At 61.2% G+C, this 27,070-nt stretch overlaps 3 protein-coding genes across 5 annotated transcripts in view; 2 read left to right on the top strand and 1 right to left on the bottom strand.

Moving 5' to 3' along the window:
• The first annotated feature begins 450 nt into the window (after positions 1 to 450).
• Positions 451 to 5,167, top strand: LOC110131389 (chymotrypsinogen A). Its single transcript, XM_020883965.2, has 7 exons — positions 451 to 2,012; positions 2,748 to 2,851; positions 2,971 to 3,050; positions 3,593 to 3,671; positions 3,931 to 4,111; positions 4,200 to 4,333; positions 4,936 to 5,167. The coding sequence occupies exons 1-7, from the start codon at positions 1,811 to 1,813 to the stop codon at positions 5,095 to 5,097; spliced, it is 942 nt and encodes a 313-aa protein (XP_020739624.2). The 5' UTR covers positions 451 to 1,810; the 3' UTR covers positions 5,098 to 5,167.
• A 473-nt stretch (positions 5,168 to 5,640) lies between these two features.
• Positions 5,641 to 9,608, top strand: LOC110131390 (chymotrypsinogen B-like). Its single transcript, XM_020883966.2, has 7 exons — positions 5,641 to 5,692; positions 6,664 to 6,767; positions 6,855 to 6,934; positions 7,320 to 7,398; positions 7,771 to 7,951; positions 8,833 to 8,966; positions 9,386 to 9,608. The coding sequence occupies exons 1-7, from the start codon at positions 5,641 to 5,643 to the stop codon at positions 9,545 to 9,547; spliced, it is 792 nt and encodes a 263-aa protein (XP_020739625.1). The 3' UTR covers positions 9,548 to 9,608.
• An 869-nt stretch (positions 9,609 to 10,477) lies between these two features.
• BCAR1 (BCAR1 scaffold protein, Cas family member) overlaps positions 10,478 to 27,070 on the bottom strand; it is a 34,025-nt gene continuing 17,432 nt past the window's right edge. For all 3 annotated transcript variants that reach the window (XM_070451537.1, XM_020883991.2, XM_070451536.1), the window contains exons 2-7: positions 21,932 to 22,519; positions 17,527 to 17,688; positions 17,265 to 17,381; positions 15,189 to 16,286; positions 14,162 to 14,251; positions 10,478 to 11,451 (exon numbers count right to left, since the gene is read on the bottom strand). In XM_070451537.1, the coding sequence (XP_070307638.1) occupies positions 10,939 to 11,451; positions 14,162 to 14,251; positions 15,189 to 16,286; positions 17,265 to 17,381; positions 17,527 to 17,688; positions 21,932 to 22,519 (2,568 nt within the window). In that variant the 3' untranslated portion in view covers positions 10,478 to 10,938. The remainder of the gene's footprint in view (positions 11,452 to 14,161; positions 14,252 to 15,188; positions 16,287 to 17,264; positions 17,382 to 17,526; positions 17,689 to 21,931; positions 22,520 to 27,070) is intronic.

Here is a 27,070-nt window from a genome sequence, read left to right as displayed (position 1 = left end):
ACTCCGCCCTCAGGGGACCTTAATCTGGGCGGGGGCGGGCAGAGCGCGCAGTCTCAGGGGCGCGCGCGGGAGGGCACCGCTTGCCCCGCCCCGCCCCGCCCTTAGCCCCGCCCCCAGTGGCTCATCCGGCCCGCCCCCGCCCCCTTGGCCCCGCCCCCAGAGGGCTCCGTCCGGCCCGCCCCGCAGCTGCGCGTCTTCCCAGATCGCCGCCGGCCGCGTGCAGGGGGCGCGGCGCCCGCAGGGCCCGGGCCGGCTGTCGGCTCCCAAGGCCACGGCCACGGGTCGGCCTCGGTCGTGCTCTCCCACCGGCCGCGCCCCAGCCCACTCAGGCTCGGCGGCTGCCTCCTCGCATTTGTGCTTCACCAGGGCGCCCTCCAGCGGCCCCTGGCCTCTCCCCCTGCCTCGTGCCCTCCCGGTGCTTGCTGCCATCCCGGCTCGCTCCACCAGGCCTGTGCCTCGACACCGGCCCCACCCAACAGCTAGCAGACTGGTAGATCACAGCTTCATGTCTCCCTCAGAGTGGGGCCTCCTGCTTTGGCATTAGTAATAATAACAGCAGTGATTATGATAACTCCTTGGCTGGTGGTAATGTATATTTTACTGTGTTTTTTTTTTAAACTGTTCCCCACTCCTTTCCCACGTAGGCTCATAAGGCAGAACTTTGTGTTTCTTTCTTTTGTTTGTTCTGTCCCAGCGGAGGCCTGGTAAGCTCTGGCTGATAAGATGGATGAACTTGAACAGGTGGTGGGTTTCCTATGGACAGGGCTCACGCTCTGCATTCTGTTTCATAACCTGCTTTCCCACCTAATGCATTGTGGCCGTCCCTTCCTGTCACTGGCAGTCCTTTAGAAAGCACAGAGCGCCCCACAGGCAGTCAAAAAGGAAAAGTACCAGATGGGCCAGGCCTTTTCATGAAGTAGGACCTGTACTTTAGGCATCCCCATTTTACATATTAATACTTACAAAAGGGATCAGAGAGGCTGAGTAACTTGCCCAAGGCCCCCACAGCTGTTTGTGCCAAAACCTGTGAACCACCACACTAGAGTCATCAGTGCAATGGAAATGAAAAATAGCCATGAGATACCATTTTACCCATGTGTTTTGGGGTGCTTGCCCTGTGCCTGATGGCCTCATCTTCAAATTTCTCACTCCCCAGTTTCCCAGTTGCTGGGAAAGGGTCCTACTGCCCACCGGAAGTAAGCCTTCTTGCCTCCTGCTTTTCCACCTGGTGCAGCCTCCACCAGCTCTTGCCGGGACAACAGCAGGGGCCCCCTAGCTGGCCCTGAGCCCAGTCCTGCCTTTCGATGCCATGTGCTCAATTCTAAGGGCAAGATGCCTGGTGGGGGGGCCTGGCTCCACGTGAACGGGCAGTGGGTGGCTTGCCCTCTGAACCACGTGGCACACAGCTCACGTGACCACCGCTGACACTGAACTGAGCCTTCAGTGAGCCGCTATGGTCATCCCGAGACGAGGGGTGCATCCTCAGCCCACCGGTCACCCGTGCCTTACCATGCTGCAGTCCCTGCCCCTCCTCCTACGTGACCACACTGCCCATGGGGTGCTGAACCACTGCAGACCAACTCGATTACTTGCCCAAGGTCCTCCAGACTATGAGAGACTGAGCTAGGGCTCAGATCCTGCCCAGACCTGGCTGCTGCTCGAAGGGCCCCTCCAGAAGCAGGGCCTGGAGGAGGAAACCTGACTGTCCTTTCCCCTTCACTGGTTGAGGGCCACCTTGTTCGGCCCATCTTTACCCTTCTCACTGGCCCAAACTCGGCCATGGTTGCAGCTGCTGCCATCCCAGGCCCTGATGCCAGCCCTGCTCTGGCACATCCCACCCAGTGGGCACATGCCCAGGAAAGGGACTATCACCTCAAGGTCTTCAGATAGCAGCCTGGTGCACAGGGGTATAATAGGGAGCCCTGCAGCAGGCATCCCACACCTCTCTGAAGGCAGCACCATGAACTTCCTTTGGCTTCTCTCCTGCTGTGCCCTCCTGGGCACAGCCTTTGGTAAGTACCTGGGCAGGCAGAGGCCAGAAAGGCTGTCTCCCCTTCCACCAACTGTTGGAAGGGATGCTGGCTCCACCAACCCCCAGATAAGCTAGGGGAAGTTCCCAGGGTCCCTGCTCTCACTCAGCCATGCACGGTGCTGTGCGGATCTCTCTCCCTCTCTGAGCCTCATGTCTCTAGAATGAGGACACTGGGAAGACTGGACCACACCATCCAGTGTGAGGTCCCCAGGGTGGAGGTGTGCAAGGAGGGTGGGCCCTGTGCAAGGAGGGGGAGCGGTTCTAGAGGGCCAGAAAGTTCTGTGAAGAGTTAGTGGCTCCCAAGCAGGCTCAGATGATGAGCAAGTGGGCGGGCGTGGCTTGGCCCCCATCAGCTCTTTCAGGCCCTGAACCAGCCCTTTTAAACTTTTAAATTTGTGTTCACTGTGTGTCAGGCACAGAGTAAGTTCCTGCTTTGCCTTAGTAGTCAAAGCATCTTTCATCTTTATGATATACCAACTCTATGAGGTTGCCTTACGATCCCCATTTTGCTGATGGGAAAACTGAGTGAGTAAGCTGGGCAGTGTGATAGGGCTGGGTTCAAACCCACAGAGCCCAGCCTGCTAGCCTGTCCTCTGGTGCTGCCACCACATTGCACTCGGTCTGCTGGCCTGTGCTGTCCCTGGGGGTATTCCTGGGGCCATGGGTCCTGGGTGAGACCTTGGCCTCCATGCCTCACCCCACACTCCCTCCCCAGGCTGCGGGGTCCCCGCCATCCAACCTGTGCTGAGCGGCCTCTCCAGGATCGTCAACGGGGAAGAAGCTGTCCCTGGCTCCTGGCCCTGGCAGGTGTCCCTGCAGGTGAGGGGGGTTCTGTGCGTGAGGGGGCAGGCACCAGGGGGTCTGCCGGGCGGGGGGCTGCTGCCTGGGTCGGTGCTGCTGGTGTCCAGCACGCGCTGACCCTCCCCATCTTCTTCCAGGACAGAACCGGCTTCCACTTCTGCGGGGGCTCCCTCATCAATGAGAACTGGGTGGTCACCGCCGCCCACTGCGGTGTCACGTGAGGGCCCCGGGTCCCCAGGAAACCCTTTGGGGTGGTTTCTTCCAGCACTGAGGACTTGTCCTTTAATGCCATTTCCCAGTTTCATTTTGTTTGTTTCTCCTCCCCCGGGGTCTCCTTCTCTCCCAGGCGAGGGTCTCCCCTGGAGTGGAGGGCAGGCTGCCCCTAGCCAAGCTGGGCCACCAGCAGGCTTCGAGCCCCAACCCCGAGGTTCTTACCTGCCTGCCCCGAAGCCGCCCTGTATTCTCGGCAGCCCGAGCCTCGGCAGCCACATCCGGCCACCCGCCTCCCAGGTTCTAATATTGAGATGTGCAGCAAATCCAGGTCCTGCCGGTCTCCCGGGGTCGCGGGGAAAACACGCGACAGGCGGGACCGCACAGTGGATTCCGAGCTTCAAGCTCCGAGCCACACCACACCCCTGTGAGCACGCGCACAAAGACACGCAAACTCTCGCACATGCTTGTGCCTCGACGCACATGCGCACTCCACTCCCCACCTACCCGCCTCCAGCGGGAACCTCTCTTTTCTCTGGCTCTCTGCAGAACATCCGATGTTGTCGTGGCTGGGGAGTTTGACCAGGGCTCAAGCTCTGAGAGCATCCAGAAGCTGAAGATTGCCAAGGTATGGTGGCCCCCCGGGGTAGTCCAGGTGTGACCCCAGTTAGGGCGGTCCCTCGGGAGTGGCCACCCACACGAAGTCCCAGACACTCCAGCTCCCCTCGGTCACCCTGATACCCCATCAGGATGTAGCAAAGCAGAAGGCCAGGTGTGTGAGGCTCCAGGAAGGGAAGGTCTGCACCTTGAGCCTGGGCTGCAGTTCCTGGCCTTCTCCCCAGACCCCAGAGGCGGCTGTTTGTCTCCCCCCACCCACCCCCACACAGGTTTTCAAGAACTCGAACTACAACTCGTTAACCATCAACAACGACATCACCCTGCTGAAGCTGTCGACGGCGGCGAGCTTCTCCCAGACTGTGTCCGCCGTGTGCCTGCCCAGCTCCAGCGACAGCTTCGCCGCCGGGACAATGTGCGCCACCACGGGCTGGGGCCTGACTCGATACACCAGTGAGTGAGGGGTGGCCACGGGCCACCATGGGCGGGCTGGCTGGGAGGTGGGGAGCACAGTCGCTGACCACCCGCTCTGCCCTTCCAGATGCCAACACCCCTGACCGGCTGCAGCAGGCGTCCCTGCCCCTCCTGTCCAATACCAGCTGCAAGAGATACTGGGGCACTAAGATCACCGACGCCATGATCTGTGCGGGCGCCAGCGGTGTCTCCTCTTGCATGGTAGGGCCCCCCAGCCCCGGGAGGGTTCAGGCCAAGGGCTTGGGCAAAGAGGGAGGAAATGGAAGCTGTAGGCAGCCCTCTTTCAGGGCCTGCCATTCTCTTCTGGAGCATTCCTGCCAGAGTAGCTGGGAAAACAGGGCTCCCGGAGAACCCCCAGTGGCCTCAGCAGAGGGGCACAAGAGCGGGGGCCTCTGCTCTCAGAGCTGCCGTGTTACAAGATGCCCTTGATATCCGCATCTGAGCAATGGCACCTCCTGACCTCGTGCAGTGCACAGCCTGAGCAGCAGAGCATGGTGGCCCTAAAGGCTCCCGAAGGGGGTTGGCAGACCTTCCTCTCTCCCGGTGGCCCGGTGGCCAGCACCACCCTGTACTTTCCTCCTGTCAATCAAACCTGCTCTATTGAGCCTCTGTTATAGGACCCCAGGGGTGACCCAGGCTTCCAGGGGCACAAACCATAGGAGCTGCTGAAGTTTCTTTCACAACCCCTCTAATATGCACATGCTGAGCTTCCACTGGCTGTCCAGTCTGGGACTGGGCACTGGGAACAATGTTCACAAGTCTCTGGGCTGCCAGCTCCAAGCCCCCTCCTCTCTGTCCTGCAGGGTGACTCTGGCGGCCCCCTGGTCTGCAAGAAGAACGGAGCCTGGACCCTAGTGGGCATCGTGTCCTGGGGCAGCAGCACGTGCTCCACATCCACCCCCGGCGTGTATGCCCGTGTCACTGCTCTCGTCAACTGGGTGCAGCAGACCCTGGCCGCCAACTGAGCCCCCAGCTTCACGCTGGCCTCCCTGCCAACCTTGCTCCTACGTAGCCCCAATAAACTGGTGGAAGACATGTTGACAATGTCTGTGTCCTGTGCTGGGGTTTCTGGGAGTTTGTTCTTCTCCTGAACTTGGACCTTCACTGAACCAGGTGGTGGGGGGTGTCCAGGAGGGCTCCTCGTTGGTGCGCCTCCCACAAGTGGCCAGGAGGGGTGCACACAGATGAGGGAGGACCTTGGCCTCCCACCTCCCCCTGCGGGGTCCTCTTCATCGACCCTTGGCTCCTGGTGTTCAAGGCCTGCCCTGGGGAGGGGGACCTGAGGGTGGAGTCTGGTGCTGGCCTCACACACCTGTGACTCCAGGAAACCTTCCCAGGAGCGGCCCCCAAGGGCTGTCTCTTTCCCAAGCCACGCTCCAGTCAGGTGCTTCTCAGCCCAAGGTTTTCTGATAAGGAGGGGATGGCGAGGCAGGCTGTGATTGGTGGGCCAGGGCAATATATTGGGGGTCCCTCGGGCAGACCCCATCTCCCCTGCTGAGCCGCACACCATGGCCCTTCTCTGGGTTGTCCTTGGCTTCTTCCTCTTTGGCAGCAGCTTCGGTAAGTGCAGGGCTCAGGCAGGCCTGGCAGCCCCAGGTCAAGCCTGGCCCCTGCCCTGGCCCCCAGCCCCAGAAGCAGGGGATGGGAGGGTCCAAGTCCTCGTACCTTAAACCACCCCTGCCACCCACCCCTCCAGGTGCCCCTCTGGCCCTCCTTGGGCACCTACACCTGGCTCCCCACTCCTCCGCTGGGCCTGGGGCCCTCCTGCCACCTGGAGGTCCCTTGGGCTCCTGACTTGGTCTCCTCCATTCGCTCAGAAGCCTTGGGGTGGTCTGGGCTCCTCTGCCCTCCAAACATGCCACCGAGCCATGTGAACTCTGCCTCAGGAATGTTCCCCAGGTCCATCCATCTTGCCCGGCCCCTCCACCCTCTGGGTTTGGACACACTCCTGGGTTGGTGCCACCCCACCTATGGTAATTGTTCAGTCGCTCAGTCGTGTCCGATTCTTTGCGACCCCATGGATTGCAGCATACCAGTCTTCCCTGTCCTTCACCATTTCCCAGAATTTGCTCAAACCCATGTCCATTGAATCAGTGATGCCATCCAATCATCTCATCCTCTGCTGCCTCCTTCTCCTCCTGCCTTCAGTCTTTCCCAGCATCAGGGTCTTTTCCAATGAGTCAGTTCTTCGCATCAGGTGACCAAAGTAAAGGGTAATACTCTCACCCAAATCTGCTTCCCCTGAAGACTCAGAGGCCATGAGAACACCCAGGACATCCTAGCCTCTGGGAAAGGATCCTGGACTCAGAGGGGATGGACACTCCCCTCAAGGCACACAGCAGGCCGGGGAGCCTGGGCCCCAATTGCAGAGACCCTCCGCTTCAGGGACCGTCCACAAGGGGGCTAAATTTCCTGCAGCAGACAAAGCTCTGGGTGCCAGGGTGCCACGGAGGCCTGGAAGAGCCACGTCTGCACCCTGATCCCCCTTGAGGCACCATCTACAGACCAGCTGCCCCGTCTCTGCCCCTCAGGCTGCGGGGTCCCCGCCATCGACCCTGTGCTGAGTGGCCTCTCCAGGATCGTCAATGGGGAGGACGCCGTGCCCGGCTCCTGGCCCTGGCAGGTGTCCCTGCAGGTGAGGGGGTCCTGAGGAGGAGCAGGTTAGACATGGGGGAGCTGAGGCGGGAGAGGCAAGACTGACTCTCTCCCACCCCCTCCCCAGACCAGCTCCGGGTTCCACTTCTGCGGAGGCTCCCTCATCAGTGAGGACTGGGTGGTCACCGCCGCCCACTGTGGGGTCAGGTGAGGCCCCACTTCACCTGTTCAAAGGGACCACCTTCACCTCCCAGCCCCAAGCAGGCTCAGGGAGTGGGCACGGGGCTGCTCGGGGGGCAAGGGGCTGGGGGCGGCTGCTCTTGTTCCCCACCTGCAGGCAGAACAGTCTCCAGGAAAAGCCACCCTCCACCCCCCCCAGCACCCTGGCCCCCAGACCCCAGCTTGGTCCAGGACAGTGGGTCTGGGCCTCCGCCTTCACAGTACAGGCAGAGAAACTGAGGCCCAGGGAGAACAGGGGTGCCCCAGGGTCCCCGCATGATGGAGCCCAGGTGGGCTCGCCAGCCTGGCACAGTGCTCGGGACTCTGCGGGGGCGGCCGTGAGCCTGTGCTCCGTCTGTGGCTTCCTTTCTAGGCAGGGTCACCTGGTGGTGGCCGGGGTGTCTGACCAGGGCTCCGAGGAGGAGGCCGGCCAGGTGCTGAGAGTCGCAGAGGTACTCACGGTGGGCGGGCAGCGCGGGGAGGTGGGGGTGAGCGCTGGGGCGGGGAGGAGGGGGTCGCTGGGGGGGGGTGGTCATGGACTGAGGACCCTGACCAGCGGCTCCGCTTCACCCCGCTGGCACCTCTCTAGGCTGACTTTCTGTTCTTCTTGCCAAACACAGCTCCTTTACAAACACTCAAGGTTGTTTTGCTCATTGTAGGAAAATGCAAAATATGTCACATGCCACCCCTCCCCCCCCAATTTGGTCTGTTCGGCTTCATCTGTGTTCCCTCAACACCCTTTGCACCCCCACCTCCCAACTGCACGCCTGCACCCCCCTTGCCCCCGCCCCTGCGGCCTGCCCAGACCCCGCCGTCCCGCGCAGGTCTTTGAACACCCGCAGTGGGACCTGCGCGCCGTGCGCAACGACGTGGCCCTGCTGAAGCTGGCGGCGCCCGCCCGCCTCTCCGCAGCCGTGGCCCCCGTCTGCCTGCCCAGCGCCGACGCCAGCTTCCCCGCGGGCTCCCTGTGCACCGTCACCGGCTGGGGCAAGACCCGGTACAACGGTGAGTGTCTGTGAGGACTGCTCAGGGCCCAGACTCCTTCTGTGCTTCCAGCTAAGTCCTGAGCACAATCGGAAACCGCAACAATCAACCTTCCCTTTCTTTACGTAAAGAAAGTGAAAGTGAAGTCGCTCAGTCGTGTCCAACTCTTTGCGACCCCATCGACTGTAGCCCACCAGGCTCCTCTGTCCATGGGGTTTTCCAGGCAAGAGTACTGGAGTGGGTAACCATTTCCTTCTTGAGATGATCTTCCCGACCTAGGGATTGAACCCGGGTCTCCTACATTGTAGGCAGACGCTTTACTGTCTGAGCCACTGGGAAAGTCCACTTAACCATCTTAATTAAAACCCTATCAAGCAAAATAAAAAATGAAGTTTAACAATATATACCTGACCAGTTTCCGAAGAAACACCTAAGTTCCAGCACCTAAGTGTCGCCCCCTCTAATATGCATGGAGGTAGACTGAGACGGGTGGGTGCGCCCAGCACCCCTGAAGTCAGGCTGGAGCACCCAGGTTGCCCCTCCCTCCCTGACCCCAGCCGCCTCAGGCTCTTCCTCGCATCCTGCTGGTCCTTTAACAGGCCGCGAGCAACCAGGAAAGGACAGAACGGGGAGGTGCTCCCTCGTGGGTCCCCCCAGCGCCCCCAGGCAGAGGACTGGGGAGGAGGGCCAGCAGGCAGGGCTCGCTTGACCAGCTGTGCTGCGAGCGCAGACGCACTGCCTGGCCTGGAACCGAGAGGGACCGCCTCCCAGACTCTGGGAAGGTGGCGCTCAGCACCCATGACCGTCGTGACGGAGGTGGCCCATGCAGCGGGAGGGCAGGGTTCCGGCGCGCGCTGGTCTCCTCTCCCTGGGCACTGACCCCATGCCCTCTATCCTTCCAGCCTTCGATACCCCTGATAAGCTGCAGCAGGCCACCCTGCCCATCCTCTCTAATGCTGACTGCCAAGAGTTCTGGGGCAGCAAGATCACCGACGTGATGATCTGCGCAGGGGCCAGTGGCATCTCCTCTTGCATGGTACGGCCGGCTACCCTGCCCACCTTCACTGGCTCCCCCTGGTCAGGCCAGGAGGGCTGTCCCCTCTGCCACGACCTCCTTACCCTTACGCCCTGCCCGGTGTCCCAGTGAAGGCGTGGACCAGAGCTATCAGAGGCTTCTGGTGAGAGCTGGCCCTGACCAGGTGTGGTGTGAGGCTTCCAGGGGTGTTTAATTTCACACCATGCTCACAAAGCGGACATTGCAGGCTGTTTTATAGGTGACGGGAGGCTGAGAGGCCCAGCCCCTGCAGGCCCCCCAGGAGTTGGGGGCAGAGCAGGGGCTGCCCTTTGAGCAGGTCCAAGTGCCCTTGGTTTGCACCACCTGGGCTCGGCCAGGTCCGGGCACACTGGGGCCTGGCACCTTCTTTCTGGCTTGAACAGTCCTGTCTCCTCCTGCAGGGCGACTCTGGCGGCCCCCTGGTCTGCCAGAAGGACGGAGCCTGGACCCTGGCAGGCATCGTGTCCTGGGGCAGCAGCCGGTGTAGCCCATTCTTACCTGGTGTGTATGCCCGGGTCACCAAGTTCATACCCTGGATTCTGGAAGTTCTGGAGGCCAACTGAACCTCTGCCCCACCCCAGCTCCCATCTGTGTAAAACCCAAATAAAAGTGCCTGCATCTTCACCTCTGCGTCTTCGCTGGGCTGGATGAGGGGTGGGAGGGTGGCCACTTTTCCTGAGGACCCTCGAGTTCAGAGCTGAGAGGGCTGGCAGATGGCCCAGCCCTACATCCTTCTTCAGAGATGGGGAGTGAGGCCCAGATTCACATGCACCATGGTAACAGCTGGTCCCCTCCCGGGAGGAGGGCATAGCAACCCACTCCAGTGTTCTTGCCTGGAGAATCCCATGGACAGGAGCCTGGTGGGCTACAGTCCACGGGGAGTACAGGCCACAAAGAGTCAGACGTGACTGAAGCGACTCAGCACACTCTGGTCCCCTATCTCCCAACTTGGAAGCCAAGTCTCAGTGTAATTCAGATGGAACACCTCTGGAGAAGTTGCACAAGCTGAAATTAAGAGCTGCTTTCTAAGGGCTAAGTTCTGGACAAGGGCTGAGAAGGAGGGTGTCTCTGCATGGAGCCCCAAGCCTCCCAGGGGTGCCCTCAGTGGGAGGCTCTCTGTCTTCAGATGGGGGCCCCAGCAGGGCTCACTGGCTCCTGGAGCGGCTCCCACCCCTGCACCCGCCTTCCCCTCGGCCACTGCCGGGGACCGGGGTGATTTCCATCAGACCTCAGCGCTGGCCACACGGCACAGAGCCTTCCTTGGCCATGGGGCTCCGCCAGAGGCGGCTCTTCAGCCTCCTTCCAGCAGCCCAGGATCCTCTGCCTCCTCTCCAGGCCCAGCCCTGCTCCCCCAGGCCTTCGTTTTCTTTTGAAGAGACCTACTTTCTCTTCGCCCTTCCGAGAGACCAGCCACAGCCTCAGCCTGAAACCCCTGGAAACCCCTCAACCCGCCAGCCCACCTGTGGCACCTAGCCTCTCATACCTCAGGAGGGTGCTTTTCATTTTTAAATTTTATTTAAATGTAGACTATTAGTCAAATGATTGGAAAATCAATAATGAAAAATAGTTTCTTAGGGTTTTCTCCTGGTGCAGAGAGAACATACCCCCCAGCCAAGCTTGCCCTGTGTGTGTGGGGGGGGGACGTGGCCCCCTCACTGGTCAGCCCAAGGGGTCCCCTGAGGCCGTGTGGGTGGTGGGGCCTGTGGACCCCAGCCTGCCCCGAGGGCTGGTGCCCCGGGCCTGCAGTGCACTCGGGAGAGACCGCCAGCCCTCGTGGCCTTGGCTCTGGGCCCGGCTTTGCTGGGGCTCCGCCGGGAGGCCCGCCCCACCTCCTGGCCCGTCATAAATACACACGCCGCCCTGCGCAGTCTGGGCGCCCGGCCCCGCGCAGTACAGCAGCTCTCCGGGCTCACGCCGCCCTGCCCTTCTGCCCTCGCCCCTCCGCGGGCGGCGCTCAGGCAGCAGCCAACTGGCCCAGGACGCGGCGGAACTGTTGGGTGCTGTGGCCCAGCTCCTTGACCCGGTCCACCATGTCCTGGGCGGCAGCGGGCGACGGGTACTGCAGGGCGGCGGCCTTGGTGGTGGCCACGATGCCGCGCAGCAGCTCGCAGAGCAGGTTGCTGTAGTGGGTCACCTGGCTGCGCACGTCGGCCGCCTGGGCCTGCCGCGACAGCGTGTCCCCGATGAACACCAGCTTGTGCGCGCTGAGGATGACGAACTTGCTGTGAGCCACGAAGATCTTGGGCGGCTGGTTGGTGGCCACGGCGGTGAAGAAGGCGTCCACGGCGTTGGTCAGCGTGCTCAGGTTGGCCTCACACTGCTCCAGGTAGAAGAGCAGCAGCTGCCGGTCCGAGGGCCCCAGGCCGCCCGGCCGCCCCGGCGCCCCGGCCTGAGCCGGCGTCCAGCTGGCCAGGTCGTGCTCTATGGGCCGCGACACCTCTTGCTCCAGCCGCTCGAACTGCTTCAGCTGGCGGAGAGGGACAGCAGAGTGAAAAGCAGGCCGCGGAGCAGAAGGGACGGAGCCCAGCAGGAGGGCGAGCGCCCTGGTCAGAGGCCCGCGCTGGCCTCCCCGGTCCCACCCGCCCAGCCTGCCCTCAGACGGTCTCCAGACAACCTTCCCACTCAGCTCAAGAGGTGGCAGGTGGCGTGTGTCACAGCTTTGAAAAGACAAAACCGCTAGAGAGGGGGACGGGATGGCTGAGTGGCGGCTGGGGTGAGGGGTGGCAGTCTCCTGGTTTGGATGCTGCTGTCCTCAGATGCCATCCCTGGCGGGGTAGGGGAGCACTGAGAAAAGGGAACGCACTCGACACTTTCTTTCCAACTTCCCATCAATCTCTAAGTATTTCAAAATGAAAAGTTAAAAAACTATTCTCCTTAACATATGCAGTGTAAAAAGATTCAAATACACGCGGCAGAAAAGAAGAGAGTTATCACTGGAGTTTCATGCACCCTGAAATCTGTTAAATCTCTGGTGAATTATCCTTTTAGGACTATACACTGAAGTCGTTGCAGAAGAAACGATGTAAGGTCTTCACAATGATGTGGCAGACAAGTTGCTGCCCTGAGAATGACTGGGGCTGAGGAAGCCCGGGGTTCTTTTTCTCCAATGAGTTTACCTGGGGGGGTTACTTTCTTCAATTTTATACATGCATTAAATCTCTCACATAAAAATGTTAAGCAAAACCAAAATCTCATAGTATTTGCCTATTTCAGAAAAAATTCCCACCATTAACTAATGAATATTCTACAAAGGTGTTTTCCTTTAAACACAAATAGTCCCTTTCCCTCTTGAATTAGAAAACTGGAGGACTTCCCTGGTGGCTCCATGGTTGAGACTTTGCTTCCACTGCAGCGGGTGCAGGTTTGATCCCTGGTTGGGAAACTAAAATCCTACAAATGGCCCCCTCTTCCCCCAAACACAACCCTAGGAAAAGATAAAAACTGGAAACATACAGTGTACTATGTATACATATATTAAATATCTATCTGTATATATATATATAGCTTACAATATACATTAAATATGCATACATATTATAACTTACCTTGAGCACCCAACAATAACGGGCCATGCACTTCCTGTCCGTAGTACACATAAGCCACATGATAAAAATCCCCAGCAGTAGCAGCTCTGGCCTGGGCGTCAGTGGCGTGGACTGACAAGTCCTCACCACAAGCTGGTTCTGACTGGGTGGCTGTGACCGGCCCTGCACAGACTCAGGTTTCAGGCTTTACTTTATTAGCAAACCACTGTGACACTGACCCTTCCTAGCACTTGAAACCCTGACTTTCCCTCTTAGCCGGATACTTGGTGAAACTCACTTGGTTCTCTTGTCCAGCGTGAGAATATGCTCATTTTTTGTGGCTTTGTCTCCAGTGAGTCCTTTCAATCTTTGACAGTTTAACAGCTACATCATGTCTACTGTCCGAATGGCCACACTTTATTCAGCCTACACTCCACTGGTAGGTATTTGGTGGTGGTGGGCTCTCCAGAGTTTTCACTGGTGTGGATGTGGAACAACAAACACTCCTGTCAACATATTTTATGTTCCTGTGCCCCTCTCTTGGAGACTCAAGATCTTTAGTTTCTCAAACACACTCCTTTTACTTCAGCTTCTAGTAATTTATCTAAGTGACTGACCAGGTGTATGAAGAGATTTGTAGTCAGCACAGATTTGTTTACAAAAGTAACTCTGGGAACAAACTAAATGTCCACCAACAGGAGTCTGGTTAAGTAAACGCTCTAAGAGCGCAGCAGCAGGCAGAGAGACACATGTGGCACATGTCCACTTCCTAAGTCAGTGGGGACTCCGCTCACAGCCAGTCATTAACACCTATACCTTGACTGCACCTGTTCTACGTGCCCAGCACCTCCTGAGCATTATATACTGTTTACCCATTTAATTCTCACACTGACCCCAAGATGGGTTTAACTATGTTCCCTACTTTGCAGCTGGGGAAACGTGGCTTTGAAAACCACACCCCAAGTCCCCGGTCTCAGGGTGAACCTGGAGGGCTCTCTCTGAGACCACCCTTCCCCATGCTCAAGGAATGGGAGATGAGGGAAACTTTCTGGGTGATATTTTCTGTGTTCATTTTTTACCAGAGTATATTTTAATTTTTAAAATCTTCATAATCAGAATAAAACTCCCTTTTAAAGAAATCCATTTCCTATTCTATGGAAACAAGCCAAAATATGAGGAAAATTCTAGGTCCTTAGATAAACACAGCAGTGTTTTTCACAATAAGAAAAACGGGGTACAAACTAAACATTCAACTATAACTGATGTAGGCTGACTTTAAAAACAATTTATGGTCAATATTTAACGCCACGGAGACGTCCTGAGATGAAAGCAGATGTAACTGTTTCCATTCACGTCTCAGCCATGGACAGAGGCCCCTTCCGAGGCCGGAGCTGGACTGGAAACCAGGCCCAGAGCGTGGCCACCGCCCCCGAGGGTGAGCGTCTTCTTTCTGCTTTCACACTTCTCTGCGTGTGCTAAGATTCCTACCACGAGGACTGAGAGCAACCTAAACACAAGCCGCACTGACACACGGGGACAGTCACGCGGGAGAGCGGGGCGGGGTGGGTCTGGGGAGCCCCGGGAGACTCAGCTCGCAAGACAGACTCTCAGGACGGCGGCGCCAGGAGAGGCTGCGAGTGGGGGTGCCCTCACCTGCTGCAGCTCCAGCTGGCCCTTCCCTTGCCTCATGATGTTGCCCTTTTCCAGCAGCTCCTTCTGGGTCTTCTCAAATTCTTCCTTCCCCTGGAGGGGAGACAGAGGATGGAGTTGAGCCACAGCGCCCAGGCCAGGGGGGTGCAGTGAGGCCAGCGGTCGCTGGGGGCGCTGCGGCCACACTCGGGGTGAAGACGGACGGGGCTGGGGCAAGGACGGAGCTCGGGGCTGGGGGTGAGGACGGGGCGGACGCATGCCACGCGGCCGCGCGAGGGGCGGGCTCGGGGCTCGGACGGGGCCGACGCACGCCACGCAGCCACGTGTGGGCCTGCCCTAGGGCTGGGCTCGGGGTGAGGCAGCAGGGCCCCGGGACTCCTTTAGGCCCAGCCCTCAGACTTGCACCTGCCAGTGGCACGCATGGGCTCAGAGTGAGGACGGGGCGTGGGGTGAAGATGGGCCGGGCGCACGCCACACAGTCAGGCCCCACTGCCCTGCCCGGCTCCCACAGTGGGAATCACAGCCAGGCCTGCCCCCTGGTGTACAGGGTCTGCCTGCCCATCCCTGCCCGCTGTCCCTGGGACGCCCACTCGGCTGACACCCGGGCCTCGGCTCAAGAGGCCCAGCCCGGCTCACTGTCCCGTCACCTCGCTGATCCCCCTCTCCTCCTGCCAGGATCTTTGCCTTTGCTTGTACTTCAGGATTCACTTCCCCAAACAGGGCAAGGCAGCAGACAAGTCCTGCCCTTGCAGGTGATCGGCAGCCATCCCTGGGGGGCACTGCAGGACCTCTGATGGTGCAGCCACATGGGTCCAAGGGCCTGAGATAGGGGAGGATGGGACTCCAGGGTCCCAGCTGGCCTGGAAGGTCGAAGTGAGGAGGGCACTGGGACTCAGCAAGCCCTTGCCGGGACCCACATCTACCTTCGGCCACAAGAGCCTTCTCTGGGGGGGTTAGGGTCCCCATGACAGGGTGGCAAAGCTGGAGCCCTGAGGACCAGGGGCCCTCCCCAGGGCCCAGGCACACCCACCTGCAGGTGGACGTAGTCATAGTCCTCCATCCAGCCCCCCTCGCTGTTCTCATACTGCCCATCAGGCGAGTCCTGGGAGGTGAACTTGGGGGGTGAGGGCAGGGGCCGGGACTGGATGCTGCTGGCCTTGTCAGTGGGGTTGGGGTGCAGGGGGCCACCCCCCTCTGGCCCCGGAACAGAGGCCTTGGTCCGTCTGAAGAGCAGCGAGGCGTTGCCATGCAGGAAGGAGGCCAGCTGCTTGGCGTCCTCGGGCACTGCCCGTGAGCAGGCCACCAGGCGGTCCAGGTCTTCGGGGGTGGCCCCCAGACCTCCCCGGCCACTGTCGAGGGCCTGGCCATGGGCCACCAGTGTCTGGTACACGTCCTCCATCTTCTGCAGCTGCCGGCTCAGCTTAGCGTGCAGCGTGCGGTCAGAGGTGTGCATGGCGTTGCCCACTGCGCTGCGGGCGAACTCCAACAGCTCGTGGACGGCCGCGTGCACGGCGGCCACGGCGGCCCGCAGATCTGCGGCTGGAGGCTCCTGAGGCTCGGGGGGCCCGCGCCGGACCCCGCACCCGCCTGCGCTGCCTGCTAGGTCCAAGAGGTGGGCCACAGTGGCACTCACGCCCTGCTGCAGCCTGGCTAGGGCCTCCACGGCCACTTCCAGCTCCAGGGGCTCGCGGCCCGGCACCGCCGCCTCCAGGGAGGAGGCCGACTGGCTGCTGCGGGTGCTGCCGGTGCTCGAGGCTGACAGGCGCTTGGCGTCGACCGGGGCCTCCCTCTCGGCCGCCGGGGGCACCGAGTACAGGCTGGCATCCGCCATGGCACTGCTGGCCGCCTCGGGGGGCAGGAGCCGCTCCCGGGGCACGTCGTAGAGGGTGCCGGGGCCGGGCCTCCGCAAGCCGGGGGGCACGTCGTAGAGGTCGGGGGCCGGGGGCGGCACGTCATACACATCCTCAGCCGGCGGGGAATCCGGAGGGAGCGCGGCCAGGACCAGCGGGTGGCGGGTCGGGTCGAAGGGCTTGGCCTTGGCAAAGGCGGGGGGCACGTCATAGGTCTCCTCACGCAGCAGGGGGCCGTCGGGCACGTCCTTGCTCACCGACGGAGGGACATCGTACACCTGGGGGCCGAGAAGCAGGTCACAGTTACCCGTCCACCTGTCCCCACCCCGGACCTGAGGGTGGACCCAGGCATCTGCACACACAGCCCAGCGCTCAAGCGTCGCCATTCTTCCTGCAGGTTACGCTTCAGAACCTGACTCTGAGGCCAGACCAGAGCTCAAAATCACGGCCCCACCACTTACTAGCTCTGTGACCTCAGGCTCTGGCTGCACCTCTGTGCCCGGCCAGTCGCCTATGAGAGAACGCCCTCACGGGTTTATTGTGAGGACTACACGATTTAATTCTCTGTGTAACTACAAACACTCAGGGAGAGGTCAGCTATTGCACCATTACCTCCACCACCATCAGCATTGCCACCACTGGGACATCCTCTAGTCTGTCAGTCTCTCAGTCCTGTCCAACTCTTTGTGACCCCATGGACTGGAGCCTGCCAGGCTCCTCTGTCCCTGGGATTCTCCAGGCAAGAATACTGGAGTGGGTTGCCATGCCCTCCTCCAGGGGATCTTCCTGACCCAGGGATCGAACTTGCTTCTCTTACGTGTCCTGTATTGGCAGGCAGGTTCTTTACCTCTACTCTGTGGCAGACATTAATAGGTGGCTGAGCCACCTGCATGCTGTGCTCAGGGTGCTGACGCCCTGGTTCGACCAGGACAGTCCTGGTTCGTGCCCGAGGCCCCTTCTAATTACTCATACTCTTCCTCCCCCTCTCAGAAGAACCCTGGTTCGGATGGTGCATTCTGTGGTCCCCCTGCTATCCCATGTGATGCTCTTAAGAACCTCCTGGAGAACGCCCTGCAGGGGAGGGACCCTTTCCCTGACGAAAAGGCCGAGGCTCGGAGGGGCACCTGGTTTCCACCCCCATCACAGAGGTCCTGGAGGCAGGCCTCTGGAGCCCCCTGCTCTGCAGGCCCCCGCCGCAGGGCACACACAGTCACACCCAGCACCCTGCGTGGCCACAGCATCCCTTCTGCGCTCACCGCGTGGTGGCTGGCCGGCGGCAGGCCCTTCTCCACACTGGGAGGCACGTCGTACACATCCAGCGATGGGTCCCGGCCATTGGGACCTTTGACGGCCATGGGGGGCGTGTCGTACACCTAGGTAGGGCAGGAGAGGCGCAGTAATGCAGGGGCCAGGGCCACCTGAGGGCAGGGAGAGAGGACCCCAAGCTGCACCCCAGGGCCTTCCGGGCCGGGGCTGGGGAGCGCAGCGCCCCCACCCACCACCAGCCTGCACACCCACCTCCTGGCTGCACTGGCCGGGCAGCAGCCCGCGCACCGGGGGCACGTCGTAGATGTCCTGGGGCCCGGGGGCCAGCAGGTGGCGAGGGATGTCGTACTCGTCCTGCTCGGGCGGGGGGGCCTCAAACACGTAGCCCTGCCCCACGCGGGTGGGCACCACCACCTGCGGGCAGACGGCTGGCCGTCACCTCCGGCCCTGGAGGCCAGCCTCCACGACCCGCAGGGCGCTGCCGCCACCCAAGCTGAGCAGGACACACACGAGGGCCCCGGAGCCGAGGGCGTGCGCGTCCCTCGGAGTCCTGGCCTCTCTTCAGTCAGACTGCGTGCAGGGACCACAAGGACCCCACTGTTGGCCAAGAGCCATCTGGTGAGGCAGGACACAGGTGCTGTCTCCACAGCCGAGCAGCCCGCAAGGTTCCAGAGGCGCCTACACATGGGCTGAGGAGGGGGCCACGCCTGCCGACAGGGCGGCCTGCCCGCGGCGGTGTCCCCACCGGAGGGCCCGGCAGCCACCTTTGGGCTCCAGATGATGGAGGCGGTGGTGCCAGGCGGGGCTCTCCCCAGGCCAGAGGAAGAGGGGGCCTGCAGGCGATCCCGGCGGTCAGGGCCCGGGGCCTCCCTGCCCTCCTTGTCCCGCACACCCTTGGGGGATTCCTGGGAAGGGGGTCACCGAGAACTCCCAGCCCCCAGAGCCAGTTATATGGCAAACAGCAGGACACACACTGTTCCGGCAAGTTGTGCGGGGGTGTGAGGGAAGGATGGAGACCGGAACCAGGACCCCCGCTCCCCACAGCACCACACCCCAGGGGCTGCGGAGACCACCCTCCACGCACCCAAAAGGACAGGGCCTCGGTAGGGAGGTCTTCCCTCCTGGTGCAGGGCGCGGGGTCCCTGGCCCGCTGGTGGGCAGGGCTTGGCAGGCAGCCTCCCGCTGCGAGCCTCGTGGATCTGTGACCCGGCAGGGGCACACCTCCTCCACACAGCTCCCAGCTCAGCCCTCTTGACAAAATGCCATTCTGTTCCCTAATCAAACGGGAGGTCCGGGACGCGGTGACTCAGGGCTCCCCATGCATTCCTGGGGGCCTAGAGGCAGAGGTAGGCCTGCTCTGGTGCCCCCGCGCCCGCTCCGCAGCCGCTGGGCGCCCCCGGGGCAGAGGCGTGGCCGGGAGGGGCTCACCCGCGGTGTCCCCGCCCCCGGAGCAGCGAGCAGGCGGTCCTTCCCAGGCTCTCTTCTCCAGCCCCAGACTTGAGTCTCCTCCAGGGCTATTTTCAGACGCTGGAGCCGGCCAGCAGCAGGCCGGGGGGCGGGGGGGGCGGCGGCTGGCGGGACGTGGCGGATCAGCAGGACCCTGAGGCGAGGTCCGACGGGACCCCGGGACGAGGGGTGCGTCCCGGCCTCTCCCTCCATGCCCGCCAGCACCGCCGCGGGGAGCAGCCATGCTGGCCGACAGATGTCTCTTGTTAGAGGGCAGAGCAGGCAGTCAGGGAGACCCGTGCCCTAGAGATCCGCGGAGCCCCTCATCACAGGTTGCTGGCTCCACACCTGAGGCCCCATCAGCAGACCTGGCACCCCAGGGGCGGGGGACAAACCCAGAGCTGAGCAGGAGACACAGCCCCCAGACCACGGCCCACACGAGCTCTCACGCACACATCTCAAGGCGCAGGAGACAGACACGAAGAAGCCGAGAAAACACGCCCCCCAGCCATGGCCAGACACACATCCAGACCATTACCTGGGCAGGCGCCACAGGGCACCGTCGGGAGACCGAAGTGAGACTGAAGGCTCCCAAGACCCCAGAACCCGGCAAGCGCCCTGCTGCCTTCTGCCTGGGCCAACCACCGCCGGGCAGCCTGTCCCTGTTCCGGGCAATGTGCGTCACCCCATGCGACCCAGGCCAGCCCACTCTATGGTGCTGAAGGACGGAGGCCCAGGTCTGACATGGGCTCCCCCCTCCTGAAGAGCGAGACTGAGCTGAGCCGGGTCTGCAGCTGACCCAGAGGCGCTCCCCCAGGACTGGCCTCCTCCTCTGGGGCCCCCGGCTTCTGCCCTCAGCTTCCTAAGCCATGCCCTCGCCCCAGAGGGTGCCGACTCCCGAGGTGTCCCTGACCTCCCCCAAGCCACACAGGCCGCCCTGCTCCAGGCTGCCGACAGGTGACTATTCCTGGGTGCCTGCCTCATCAGTCACCTTCTGTTTCCCTGGCCCCAAGGCCCCACTGACACTCTGCAGGGTCCCCCTCAGTCCAGCCAACCTCCAACCCTAGAACCAAGGGCCTCAGTTTCCCAGGCATCTGAAAGCACAGTCTGAAATATGGGCACAGATGCACGCTGCAGGATATTTACAGTCTTGCAGTTTGTCACAGAGACACTCGCCATCAGAAACCCCTTGGAGCCTGTCCCCCAAAGAGGGGGTGACAAGCAAAACTGGGGGCAGCTGTGATCACACTTAGGGACCCAAGAAAATGCTTCTGGTATCTAATGCCAGATTTATGACCTCAAAGGCGAAAGTCTGTACCATCTGTGAAAGATGAGTAGTTCAGTAGACAAAATATGCTGAAATCCCCCAGCGGGCCCGTCTCGATTGGGGGAGCTCCTCTCCAGGCATTCTCACACATTATGCACCTGCCCGTGACAAGCAAGCACAGCTTTCACGACTATGAAATAAAAGCAGATGCAATCGAGGCTGCCCAGGCCAGGAGCAGCGAGGCTTCTCAGGTGAGGGCGAGGTTCCTGGACGCAGAGCCTTACTCCCTGGGGCCCCAGCCAGGTCGGGCCCCTCGGGGACACGGGCTCTGGGCAACCCCCGCAGTGGGCAGGCAGGGGGAGCTCGCCAGCCAGGGGAACCCAGAGAGCAGTCCAAGAGCAAGCCGCGTGCACGGGAGGGAAACAGGACCCACAGCTAAACGTGGGCCCGAGTCCACAGCCCGCAGTGGGGCCTCGCTGCGCCGCCGGGCCAGGGGCTTCCACTGTGTCCGGCCTCAAAGCTGCGCCAGGACACGCCCGCCTGCAGAGCCTCGGAAAGGAGAGGGCAGGCGGGGAGAGCGCCTGCCCGGGGAGTGTGAGGAATGGAGCTGTGTGGGTGTGCCAGTGGGACTCTGGCCTGTCCCCAGGCTCACCAGCCAGTCTCCCCACCCCGCCCCGTGCCACCGTGCAGCAGTCCCTGATGGGCCGCCCCAGCCCAGCCCCCAGCCTCTCCAGCCAGGCGGCCGAAGGAGCAGGCGGAGACGAGGGGCCTCCGCCCAGGCCTCCCGACTGCCAGGCTCTGCCCGTGGCAGGGCCAGGGTGACACCACACGCTGGACCACTGCCCGGCGGGCATCTCGGCCCCGGGCCGGCAGAGCACAGAGGCCCAGTGCTGTGGGGAGAGTGTCCTCAGACGGGCGGCTCTGGGCGAGACACGCACTCCAGTCCTGCTCCTTCCATGGCAGACAGGCCCCGGGGTGAGGGGCGTGTGGGAAGGTCGGGGTGCTGCTGGGGTGCTGGGCTCCCACCTCCCATGGGCAACAAACAGCCTGCCAGGGACTTGGAATGAAAGGCCCTCTCGGGCGACCAGATCGTCCAGCAGGCAGTGTGCACCCCCAGTCCAGGAGTCACGGGCAGGTCACCCTGTGGCTTCTGCAGCTCGCTGCCACGGCCTGGGAGAGGGTCGGGCACCTGCGGGACGAGCACACTGCTGAGGGGCCCCCGGGCGCCCTGGGCCCTTCCTCCGTGCCCTGCCGGCTGGCACTCATGCAGCCGCTGTCCTGGCCTGTGGGCCCCAAGCGAGGTGGCAGAGCAGCAGGACGGAGCAGCTGCAGGCCCGACAACTGCGGAGGCCCCGCCACCCCGCACCGCTCACCCTCACCGCGCCACTGGGCAGAGAAGCGTCGCCGCCAGCCAGCATCCTTCTGGGATCCTGGCCACTCCAGCCTTGCGCTCCATACTCCAATTACCCATCAGAACCTCCACTCCCCTTTCCTGGGCTCCCTGCGCCCTCCCCTCTGCGCAGAATGACTTTATCCTGCACGGCTGGGCAGGTCACTCCCACCCCAAACCCTCTGTCCTCAGGAGGGTACCAGGCCCCCAGGGTCCTGGCTACTCTCAGGCTTCCTGGGCCAGCTCCAGCTGCCACGCCAGTCTTAAGACATGCTGGTCCTCTGCCGGGAAACCCTCCCATTGGGGCTTGTCAGCTGAAGGACACCTCATGGCCCAAGACCAGCGCCATGTCTTCTCCGGGGAGCTCACCCCCACACCAGCAGACACGTAAACACTCAGCACTCACCTCCCACTGCAGCCCCACGCCAAACACGGAGCCGCTACAGAACCCCCGTGGTCCCAAAGATCACACTGGCTGGACCCTGCTGTGTCCAGCAATCAGCCCTGGGCAAGACCCCCCGGAAGGGCCGCCTGATCTCCCAGGGAGGCCTTACCTTGGCTGGCGGCTTCGTCCCCTCCCAGTGCCGTGCGTCCATGGATGGGGGCACCTGGTAGACGCCCTGCCCTACCCCGGCGGAGGGCGGCACCTGGTAGGTGTCCTGGGCGGGGCTGCCCGGCCCCGGGGGCACCTGGCAGAGGTCTGGGGCTGGGCTGGGGAACGGGTGATGAGGCATTTGCTTGGAGAAGGCGGAGGTCTGCTTGGCCGGTGGGGACTGGAACTGGGGGCTGGGCCCCGGGGCCTGGTAGAGGCCTTGCTGAGTCTTGCTGGGGGTGGGTACCAGGTAGACACTGTCTGGCTGGGGCGGGAAGGTGGCTGGCAGCATGGGCGTGTACGGGGCCGCGGGGGCCAGGAGGCTGGGCTGGGGCGGGCCGGGTGCCGCCGGCTTCTTGTCATGCATGCCCACCAGGATCTTGAGGCGGTTCCCGGGCACGATGCCTTGCCGGCCGTGGAGTGAGCAGAGCCACCAGCCGCCCAGGCCCTGCGTGTCCCGCTCCAGCACCGTCATGATGTCACCCTTGCGGAAGGAGAGCTCATCCGGGGACTCGGCCACGTTGTCATAGAGGGCTTTGGCGAGCACGTTCTGGGGAGAGAATCGGGGCGTGAGGGCAGAGGTGGTGCTCAGCACCCGCGGCCCGCCCGGCTCCCACCCTCTCCAGGACTGGGGGGGCACATGGCTCTGGCACCGAGGCAGGAACTACGCAGGGTTTAGCGGGATCCCTGCGCCTCTCTGCCCACCGCCCCTGGCAGAACAGCCCCGCTGATGCTGGCGCTTCTTCAAACGCGCCTGCAGAGTGCCTCAAAACCCTCGCGACTGCAGCCTCCACCCACACTCCAGGATGGCACCCAAGCTACTGAAAAAAAAAAACACAACCAAACACTTCCAGAGTCACGCTACAGGCTGGACCCAAGGCTGGGGAGGGCAGCGATCATGACAGAAATGGCCACCACGTCCTGCAGAGAAAACAGGATGCACACCCTGCCTGCTGCCCCGCTGGTGCGATCAGCCAGGAGCGAGAGACCAGACAACACACAGGAGCAAAACAGTCATCGTCTGCAGAGCACACGCCATCTACGTAAAAAGCCCAACAAGCACGAAGGGCCGACCTCACGGGAAAGACGTCAGCAGATAACAAAAGCTGCAAGTTATCTAAGAGTTAAGCAAGCACAGACTCCAGGAGACCTCGGAGGAGAAAATGCACCAACTGGACCAAGCTTAAATTTTCTTTTTTTCTTTTACTATGATTTTTATTTATTTTTTTTCCATTTATTTTTATTAGTTGGAGGCTAATTACTTTACATCATTGCAGTGGTTTTTGTCATACATTGAAATGAATTAGCCATGGATTTACATGTATTCCCCATCCCGGTCCCCCCTCCCACCTCCCTCTCCACCCGATCCCTCTGGGTCTTCCCAGTGCACCAGGCCTGAGCACTTGTCTCATGCACCCAACCTGGGCTGGTGATCTGTTTCACCCTAGATAATATACATGTTTCAATGCTGTTCTCTGGAAACATCCCACCCTCGCCTTCTCCCAGAGTCCACAAGTCTGTTCTATACATCTGAGTCTCTTTTTCTGTTTTGCATATAGGGTTATCGTTACCATCTTTCTAAATTCCATATATATGTGTTAGTATACTGTAATGGTCTTTATCTTTCTGGCTTATTTCGCTCTGTATAATGGGCTCCAGTTTCATCCATCTCATTAGAACTGATTCAAATGAATTCTTTTTACATGGCTGAGTAATATTCCATGGTGTATATGTACCACAGCTTCCTCATCCATTCGTCTGCTGATGGGCATCTAGGTTGCTTCCATGGCTATTATAAACAGTGCTGCGATGAACATTGGGGTGCACGTGTCTCTTTCAGATCTGGTTTCCTCGGTGTGTATGCCCAGAAGTGGGATTGCTGGGTCATATGGCAGTTCTATTTCCAGCTTTTTAAGAAATCTCCACACTGTTTTCCATAGTGGCTGTACTAATTTGCATTCCCACCAACAGTGTAAGAGGGTTCCCTTTTCTCCACACCCTCTAAGCTTACTTAATATGTTACAACTGCAATAAAAATGCCAACAGAATTTTTGGGAGAGGGAAGAAGTCAATCAAAGACAAAGAATCTTTCTAGAATTAAGTGGAGAAATAGAGGTCGGCAGGTAGGCAGGTTAGTTCTGAAAATGGAAGGCAAAGAGGCACTGCATTCCTGCCATGAGGATGGGTCACAACTCCAGACCACGACTGGGACCCCCACAGTGATGGCGAGGGCAGGACCACAACACACATGCTCACGCACCTCAGGAAGAGAAGCCCGTTTGGACACTTGCCTCACGTTACAAACACCTGTAAAAGGTACGAGCTTAGAGGTGACAAAGAAAACACTGTCCCAGACTATCTCTGGGACTTTGGAGTGGAAAAAATTATAGAACAAAACCCCAGAAAAAAAGACCACAAAAGCACACAATCTAAGGAAACAACAACAGAAGCAAAGATAGATTCAGGCTCACTGACGTGAATGGTTTCAGCTGGATGGGCGAATCACAGAAAGCTGGCAGGTGGCAGGCCACCAATGACAAGACGATCAAATCTGGAGTCTGGAGGGGCCCTGACATCTAAGCAGTGAAAAGGCAAAACACCAGCAGAAAACCCACAAAACACAAAGAGTTCTCTGAAAGGGAAAGCAGATTGGCCAAGACAGCCACAAAGGATGCGCAGGGTCCCAGCCGGCAAAGCAGGACACATTCTAGATTCTGCCCTGAGCTCTGGCAGGGCCTGGGGACTAGTGAGGAATGCCAGCCATGCCCGCCCGAGTTACGGCTGCAAAGAGGTGCTCTACGGCCCAGAATGCTGTGTGCAGATGTCACAGGCTCCTACAGAACAACTCTGCGTGTTTTTCACAGACACTTGTCCGAGAACAGATTCCAGACACATTACATTTGCATGGGTGCCTCTGGGGGAGGGACAGAAATGAGACAGACATCAGGAACAAATGGGGAAAATACAGCAAAACAGGAAGGCATCCCGTAAGGCTGAAGAAGGCTGCAGAAGGGCAGCACCATCCCCTCAGCCCCGCTCTTTACTCCAGTAAGTACCCTTAGTTCTCACAGCTGCCCCAGAACCGCTGACTTGGGGCGCTGCTCTGTTCTCTGTGAGTCAGTCCCCCCCGGAGCGGGGAGACACGCTCCACGCAGAGGCCCCAGGGCCCAGCAGGAGGACCCCAGTCCTGGCAGACAGCGTACTGACAGGCCCAGAACCTCCCTAGAAACAGGGAACGGGGAAGAGGGCCCCGCCTTTCAGTCCTTGGCCTGCTGCATGTGCGGGGGCAGGGCCCAGAGGTGCCCCAGGGGCCCGGCGGGAGGGCCACGGCCAGCCCGGCCCCAGGCAGGAGTGGAGGCAGCAGGCAGGGGTGGGGGCCGCAGGCAGGAGGGAAGGCAGCAGAAAGGGGCGAGGGCAGCGGGCAGGGGCGAGGCAGAGGGCAGGGGCGAGGGCAGAGGGCAGGAGGGAATGCAGCGGGCATGGGCGAGGGCAGAGGGCAGGAGGGAGGCAGCAGGCAGGGGCGAGAGCAGTGGGCAGAAGTGGAGGCAGCATGCAGGGGTGAGGGCAGCAGGCAGGGGTGAGGGCAGGAGGGAGGCAGTGGGCAGGAGGGTAGGCAGCAGGCAGGGGCGAGGGCAGCAGGCAAGAGGGAAGGCAGCAGGCAGGCGTGAGGGCAGCAGGCAGGGGCGAGGCATCAGGCAGGAGGGAGGCAGCAGGCAGGGGCAAGGGCAGAGGGCAGGGGCGAGGGCAGGGCAGAGGGCAGGGGCGAGGGCAGCGGGCAGGAGTGGAGGCAGCAGGCAGGGGCGAGGGTAGCAGGCAGGAAAGAAGGCAGCGGGCAAGGGCGAGGGCAGCAGGCAGGGGCGAGGCAGCGGGCAGGGGCGAGGGCAGCGGGCAGGGGCGAGGGCAGCGGGCAGGGGCGAGTGGAGCAGGCAGGGGCGAGGGCAGTGGGCAGGAGGGAAGGAAGCGGGAAGGGGCGAGGGCAGTGGGCAGGAGGGAAGGCAGCCGGAAGGGGCGAGGGCAGCGGGCAGAAGGGAAGGCAGCAGGCAGGGGCGAGGCAGCGGGCAGGGGCGAGGCAGCGGGCAGGGGCAAGGGCAGCAGGCAGGAGGGAGGCAGTGGGCAAGAGAGAAGCCAGCTCCTGGCAAGAGGGTCCCAGGCTGCAGCCTCCAGGGCGGTAGAGAGCTCGGCGGGGTGCAGCAGAGGCCCAGGCCTTGCCGGGAGGGAGGCCAGGCCCGAGGCCAGGACTGTGCCAGGCCGGCTGGGTGCCAGCCCCTCCTCTGCGTCTCCTGGGGCCTAAAGAGTCAGAGCCTGCTCTGGACCTGCTCGGAAGCGGGACTTGGGGTGGGACCACCTGCATCCACTGGGGCCTGCGTCTTGTCCCCTGGATTCATCAGCGGGCAGAGAAGAGAGAGGATGGGGTGTCACCCAGCTCCACGTCGGCCTTGGGGGCCATAAGGAGCTCCAGGGCCCCAGGACCGCACGCTCAAACTTCAGGCTCATAGTGTTGGCGGGGAGTGCACCCCTGCAGAGCCGGAGGCCAGGAAGCTGGGAATCAAGGAGGATGAGGCCCAGGGAAGCCAGCCCCTGTGTGGAGCAGAGGCCTGCCCACACCAAGGGGAGCAGTGGGGTTCAGGCCCCACACAGCACTGTCCACAGCACATTAGATCAGGTCAGTTATGAACACAAGAGGTGTACATGATTCCTCAATAAAAAGTCACTTGAACTTGAAAAATGGGGAGAGGATAATGTTTGAGATGATGAAAGAATGCTTTTTCCTCCTGTTTTTCATAAATTTGCAATTTGTATTTAATAAGCATTTTTTGGTTTGGGGGCTGGAAACACATACATCTTGACAACCTCCTGGGCTCCACAGCAGGATGGGATGGCCCAGGCCGAGGTGGGTCAGAGGGCAGAGGCCTGAGAGGAGCCCCACAGCCCGCTGGGTTCCCAGGTCCCAGCCCCGGCTGCCTGCAGGAAGAGCAAGTTTCCCAAATATGGTCTGCAGTCTGCTTGACGGAGCACACTGACTCTGCCGGGGGGGCGGGAACGTCCAGCCCACCCTCCCCCAGCGAGTGACCCCAGAACACGGAGCCACCCCGCTGGGTCC

The sequence above is a fragment of the Odocoileus virginianus genome, chromosome 20 (genome assembly GCF_023699985.2).
Source record: "Odocoileus virginianus isolate 20LAN1187 ecotype Illinois chromosome 20, Ovbor_1.2, whole genome shotgun sequence".
NCBI lineage: Eukaryota > Metazoa > Chordata > Mammalia > Artiodactyla > Cervidae > Odocoileus > Odocoileus virginianus.
Note: the sequence above shows the minus strand (reverse complement) of the source record. Positions and strands in the feature narration are given on the sequence as shown.

Excerpts from the sequence above, each read along its gene's own strand:
- LOC110131389 (XM_020883965.2), top strand. The coding sequence starts at position 1,811 with ATGCCAGCCCTGCTCTGGCACATCCCACCCAGTGGGCACATGCCCAGG. Across the intron at positions 2,013-2,747 it reads CCTCCTGGGCACAGCCTTTG|GCTGCGGGGTCCCCGCCATC; the intron begins GTAAGTACCTGG and ends CTCCCTCCCCAG. Across the intron at positions 4,334-4,935 it reads GCGGTGTCTCCTCTTGCATG|GGTGACTCTGGCGGCCCCCT; the intron begins GTAGGGCCCCCC and ends TCTGTCCTGCAG.
- LOC110131390 (XM_020883966.2), top strand. The coding sequence starts at position 5,641 with ATGGCCCTTCTCTGGGTTGTCCTTGGCTTCTTCCTCTTTGGCAGCAGC. Across the intron at positions 6,768-6,854 it reads CCTGGCAGGTGTCCCTGCAG|ACCAGCTCCGGGTTCCACTT; the intron begins GTGAGGGGGTCC and ends CCCCCTCCCCAG. Across the intron at positions 8,967-9,385 it reads GTGGCATCTCCTCTTGCATG|GGCGACTCTGGCGGCCCCCT; the intron begins GTACGGCCGGCT and ends CTCCTCCTGCAG.